The sequence below is a fragment of the Octodon degus genome, unplaced genomic scaffold, assembly GCF_000260255.1.
Source record: "Octodon degus isolate 3935 unplaced genomic scaffold, OctDeg1.0 scaffold00102, whole genome shotgun sequence".
NCBI lineage: Eukaryota > Metazoa > Chordata > Mammalia > Rodentia > Octodontidae > Octodon > Octodon degus.
In genome coordinates this window covers 10,226,903-10,233,406 of record NW_004524678.1, presented here as the reverse complement: position 1 = coordinate 10,233,406, position 6,504 = coordinate 10,226,903, and the positions used below count along the sequence as shown (strand labels likewise).

The window sequence follows — 6,504 nt, the reverse complement described above, 5'->3', positions numbered from 1 at the left end:
AAAAAAAAAAAAAAAAAAAAAAAAAGCTGAGGGATAGGTAGCTGGGATTCTAATCAGTAAATCATACTCAGAGAGCCACAAGTCCTTCTATTTGGGGAGGGCTTTTTTTGGGGGGGCGCGCTCAGGATGCCTTCAGGGCAGGTCTGATTTGGCTTGAGGATGAGGGGATCGAACCATAGCATCCTGAGCCCGGGCAGGCCCCCAAGTACTTCTATTTTGATAATCTAATTGAAGATTTTTTTTTTTATGTATTTAGTACAGTGTCTCAATATACAGCTCAGACTCATAGTGATCCTGTTTCTGGCCTCCCAAGTGCTGGGATTACAGGCGAGAAACACCATGTCCAGTCTCAGTTGCCGTCTCAGTGCACCCTCGGTGCGGGGCCAGCACAGCGCGTCCAGGATCAAACCCAGGCCACTGCGTTCTGCCTAAGCAGGTGCTTTACTCCACTGAGCTATCTGGCCAGCCCTCGTGAGGTTTTGTTAATAAGCATATTAAATGCCAGGACTATCCACGTATCAGAGAACTCACAGACCAAACAGTGTCAGAAACTGGCTCTTACTAGTGAAATTTGATTAAATCCATTCAGTCACATAACAGAACTTCCTTAGAGAACAAGCCAGCACCTCCATTACTTGTTGTTATCCCTTTCTTTTGGATTGCTGCTTCCTTGATACTAACCAGAAAAGTAAGGGAATCTTTTGGGAGGCTGCTTTGTCTGCGGCTGTGAATCTCCAAGAATGGTTGCAGCATCTCAGAGGACAGAGTCAGGGCTGCACGGAGGATCCTCACTCAGCTCTTGTGCCTGTTCTGTTCTGTAAACCGACAGCAAATGCCGAGGCTGCACCCACGCACCTGCACCCCAGGCCACTGGGTGTCCGGCAGAAAAAGAGCTGAAAATGCCAAGCGGCGTGATTCCGTTCACAAAGACCACCACATGATACACATTTAAAATTTTTAATTTTATTTTAAACATTTCACATTAAATGAAATTCAACCATAACCATTACAGAGCATTACCACAATAATACACACAAAGAACTGAAAAGACAAAAGAATACAATTTTCAACAAGTTAAATGCCATTTCACTGTGTAAACAAAAGTAAAATAAACCCTGATGCTAAAAAAGGTACATATTCAGAGGTAAAAGATACAAAAACATTTACACATCAACATTATTCACGACTAGATCACATTCTCTGCAAGAGTACAAGTATCAGTACTCCACATCTACAAAATTTCAGAATCCTGTTAAAATCCAAACCATCGCTGGTTTATGATACAGCACAATTCATAAGGCAAAAATATAGGCATAATCATCCAGTTCTTTAATTTCACTTGTATTTTAAGGCAAACTTGGAACTTTTTGCTTAGTCTTTTAAAATAAATGGAACTTTACACACAATAACTTGACAAAATTAACAATAAATTATTTCTATGTGTAATATAAAAGACATATGGATAACAATTTTTTCTCTCTGAGAGATGTAAACTGGATTTTCATTTGACTCCATATTCACACTAGTAAGAAAATTTGTAAACCTATAATATTGAAAACATGTATTTATTGTATTTCTCAGTCTTCTCCAATGTATATCAACACTGAATCAACATATTGTAATATATTTCCAACCACAGAATTTTTGTCTAATTGAATCATGTCTAAAGTGCTGCTTACAAAGGGGGGAAACGTTCGGAAGTAGAACTGGATGTTAACTTGACATGTGACATAATTTCTTAACTTTCTGACTACAGAGGTTACAAAGGTTACCACAAGTTTATTGAACTTGAAGCAATAAGTTTATTGTAGAGTCTGATTTTCCTGAAAATAAGCACTTAGGTGACAATACTAGGATTCCAACATCAAAACCAAAACAGACACAGCTTGGTATGTACAGGTTTCCCTCCATGTTAGCCACACGCTTGATTCTCCACAGTACGGTTTCTTTTCTCCCTATACTTCTGTTTTTCTTCTAAAAAATACACTATCCAATTCTAGAAGATGTGGAGTTGTATAAACATTAGATTTTTCAAAATTCTTTTTTATGTCATTAAAACCTACTTGAACACTAAATAATTGTTTAGACATAAACTAGGTTTCCACTCGCATTTTATGATGTTGGAAATAAGGAATGAGATTCATACTTCACCACAGTCGCTACTGCGGTGCGGGACACCTCCGTTATATTTTACACTTTTGTGTGAAAAGAGTGTATTTCAGTTTTTCTAGCTCCCAGTGCATCTAACACAGTACCTCACACATATAGTTGACCACATGCATCCAACTACCAAAATATACTTTCAAATCCTACTGCCATCTTTCTATCACTTGATACCACTTCCTATCATGTAATAGTCACTGATATTTAAAACAATTAACAATAACAAATGGAACTTGTAAGTATCCTTCAGGTTATATTAAAAAATTAGTTAAATATTAAATAACCAAACATTCCTAACAAATCATGTCTTTATAACTATAGGAGACAATCATTTTGTAATTTATTTAATTTCTATTTCTCTTGGCATTATTTTCCAAAATATTCCTAGGCAATTTTAAGTAGCATTCCTATCCTTGACTGAATATGTACAATCTTTTCTAATACTATTAAACCTGGGGATTTGTAACATTTAGATCCTTTGATGTTAAGAATCACATGGCTTTAAACTCACAATTTGTCAGCAAAATATTCCAAATCAAACTCTCATGTTTTCGGAGGATTTATAGTGAACTTATCAGTTGTCAGGTCATATTAACAGCTTTCGCTGTAATGAACAGCACAACAGTAATCCTGTGGTAGGCATATTTCTAAATTTTAGATGTTTTTCTCCTGTTACCATACAGGTGTTCATACTTTGCTCACTGGTACATGATTCTCCTGTTGTTGATAGTTCACATTTAATTTTCATCAAGATGAAGATTAGAGTTTTTGAAAATGATCAATATATGCTTTTGATAGAATCTGAGTGACTATGTTTTTTTTTTTTTAATTAATTTATTTATTTGTGTGTGTCCAGTTCAGCCCACCAGGGGGCGGGGTTGGCTGGCATGTGGTGCTGGGGGATTGAACCGCGGTCCCTGTGCTTTAACTAAGCTTGTTCTAAGTAGGTGCTTTAGACCACTGAGCCATCTCACCAGCCCCATGAGTGACTATGTTTTATACTAATTTGATAGTGGAAAAAACATTGCATAACATAGATGATAGTCTTTCAAATTCATACCTTTTGGGAGAAAGGGATTGAAAAATAGTATAAGAAGATATATTTAATAATTTGTGTTATGATTTATATGTAAACTCCCCCAAGCTTACTGTGTTATAGTAAGGCTTTTGGGAGATGACTGGACCACAGGGGCTTAATGTTCATGAATCCCCTGGTGAGTTTCTAGCTAAATGAGAAGCTGGAAGCTGAAGGCTGGTTGGAGGGCTGGGTGGCTGGGGGCGGGCCCTGGAAGGCCCTGTCTCCCTCCCTCCTCCTCCCTTGATCTCGAAGCTTCCGCACCACACCAGAGCTGTTTCTCTGCCACACCAACAGCAGTCAAAGTAAACTCTTCCTCCCTTAACTTGCCGGTGTTGGGTATTTTGCCCCTGCAATAAGAAAAGTGACTAAGACGATTTGATTAACATAAAGAAACTGAGTTGGGGATTTCAAACTAAGTACTATGTACGACGGAATCTATTTTAAATTGCTTTTCTTTAAGGTTTAGGCCAACCACAATAGTGCACCTTATTTCTATTCAACAGATTTATTCAAATCAATGAAAAGGTTTATTGCTATATATCATTTATGTTATTCAAACAAGCAACATAGAAAATACTCAGCTGACTTTATTAGTCGTTCCTGTTGAGTTCTAAGTTAGAAAAGACTAAAAATCACTTGCAAGGTTTTATAGTCTGTGCAAATATTTGTAAAGCATGATACTACTTTTATGATGAAAGATGATTTTACATAGTTTTGTAGCATATGCTCAACTCTACAACTGGTAATTTATGGAAGAGCAGGGAAAACTGCAAATTGCCTGGCTATAGTTTTTAAGGAATAACATATAACTGACCCTACTATGTTTTATAATTACAAATGGCTTCTTAACAAGTTTTGAATATTATGGCACTTAAGAATGCAGTATGAATTTTTCGTAGGAAAAATATACAATGGTCGTGCAGAGGCATATAAAGCAATAGTGGGAGGGGGAGGGAGAAATGAAAAACAAATGGTATGTATAGTACCAAAGCTACAAACACAAATACCAATATCATAATAAAATGCAAGCTAATGTGTTTGAGACTGAGACATCTAATAACACATGCTAAATTAAAATAAGTTAATCAGTTTTTTAAAAAATAAGCTGTCACTGGCTGTTGAAAACAATTTGGTGTTAAAACATTGCTTCTTTGCTCAAAGCAGAATCAAATTTTGAATCATTAATCAAGTAAACATCGAGTTCTGGTTTTCCTCAATAGTTTTGAAATATTCAGTTACCTAAGAAATATACAAAGTAATGCATAACTGTTTAGTGTCTTATATTTAATGCATATATTTGTTTTTAAGAAAGACATACAATACCTAGCACAAGAAAGATAAAAATGCATTTTTCTTTAAACCACTAATCAGAAACCATGAAAAGCATAACATAGGCCGTTCAGATTATTTTTGGAGGTTAATGTTGACATATTCACTATTATAAGCACGAATGAATCAAGCCAGTAAAAATGGAAAGGACTATCAAAATAGGTCATGCTTATCTTAAACATCCAAAAGAACATTGGCTATATTCTTGTGATAGATCCTATAGTTAGCACCATTTTATATCTGAACACTTTGAAAAAGCAAAACTTTAAATTAGGAGGATATATGAAAAAAATTAATATGCACTAAAGTACTAAATACTTCAAATATTTACATCAACACTGGGAAGCCTGCGGTACTACTAAGAAAAAACTGAAATACCTGCTATGATTAACTTTTTTATCCACGCTTACCATAGCACAGATGAGTAAATAAATCTGTCTGGCATTAACTTGCCCATATTTATAAAAGGCATAAAGAGTAAGTAGCTAACTTCTTAAAAATAGGGCTCTAAATATGATAATAAAAGCAACTATCTTGCAAACATACCGCCAGTCCTACAACCCTTTAGCAGAAAGAGTGTACAGATGACTCACTGAAGCACATTACTTGCAATCTTTAAAAGTACCAAAAGTAAAGGCAGCCCTTTGTTTCAAGAAATGTAAAGCATATGAATTTATATGTGACAAGCAGTATAAGCAATCTGTCCAGTCATTCAATATTCTTCATAGTTCTAAAGCCTCTCTCATTCCCATAAATCATAACACATACCGGTCAAGGAAGGAGAGCTAAAAGTAAAAGAAAAAAAAGCAGCAAGGTTTTCTCCACATGTACATTTAAATCCCAGTCTATCCCAGTCTTGAGGGGAAAAGTGCACAATTCAATTGGCAAGGTCTTTTTTTAATTATTATTATGGATTTACTGCATAATCAAGAGCAACCAAAACTATGCGTCAATCTAAAGTACCCTGCCAACTGTGAGTCTTCATGCCACTTGAAGTTACAAAGAAGCAGTGCAGCTTGTAGAAAACTGGGCATCCTGTCGTGTGGCACAAGTTTCACCACCATGCTATTGCCAGGAATTCGCACTTGTCAGAGAGCAGTTAGTCCAAAGTTGCAGCGACAGTAGATCATGCCTGCTGAATCCAGCCACGTGTCTGAGATAGGGTCGTATTTCTGCACTGTGTTCAGATAGGAAGACCCCGAGTGGCCACCAACCACATACAGGTAGTTATCAATTACGGCAGCACCAACTCCTAAGGAGGGCGGGGAGAAAGGAAAAACATGCTGAACCCCGAAGTAGGTGCTATTCTCACTAAAAACCAATGAGTTTGTATTTGAATATTTTCTTAAAATACTTTTCTACAATTATACAAGCGGGGGCCGGGGAGATGGCTCAGTGGAATAAGCACTTCCCTGGCAAGTGCAAGGGCCTGAGTTCAATCCCCGGTTCTGCAAAAAAAAAAAAAAAAAAAACAAAAACAAAAAAAAAAACAATTATACAAGCAATATAGCAATATGTATTACTGGAAAAAGGATCCTTACTATAAAAGTAAGAGTTGAAGTCTTCCTTTACCTCTGTTCTCCAATTCTACTTTCCTTCACCCTTTACTCCAGGAAAGGTTTGTTTGTTTTTTTTAATAAATTTTTATTTTTAATTGATATTGTAATTATACATAGCCATGGGTACAGTTGTGACATTTCAACCCATGTGTATAATGCATAATGATCAGATCAGGATAGCTGGAGAGAAAGTACTAAGAATATAGTGTATTTCTAGCCAGGCATGGTGGCCTTAGTGTTCTTATACCCATAATCCCATCACTTAGGAGGCTGAGGCAGGAGAACAGCTTGGGCTACATAATGAGTTCAAGGGCAGCCTGAACTAAATAGCAAGATCCACTCTCAAATAAAAATAGTGTGAGTGTGTGTGTGTGT

The 6,504-nt window shown here is 36.5% G+C and overlaps 1 protein-coding gene across 3 annotated transcripts in view; it reads right to left on the bottom strand.

The window, feature by feature from the left end:
- Positions 1–5,463: 5,463 nt before the first annotated feature.
- Klhl28 (kelch like family member 28) overlaps positions 5,464–6,504 on the bottom strand; it is a 50,539-nt gene continuing 49,498 nt past the window's right edge. For all 3 annotated transcript variants that reach the window (XM_004638779.2, XM_023723764.1, XM_004638780.2), the window contains one exon: positions 5,464–5,822. In XM_004638779.2, coding sequence (XP_004638836.1) covers positions 5,659–5,822 — 164 coding nt within the window. In that variant the 3' untranslated portion in view covers positions 5,464–5,658. The remainder of the gene's footprint in view (positions 5,823–6,504) is intronic.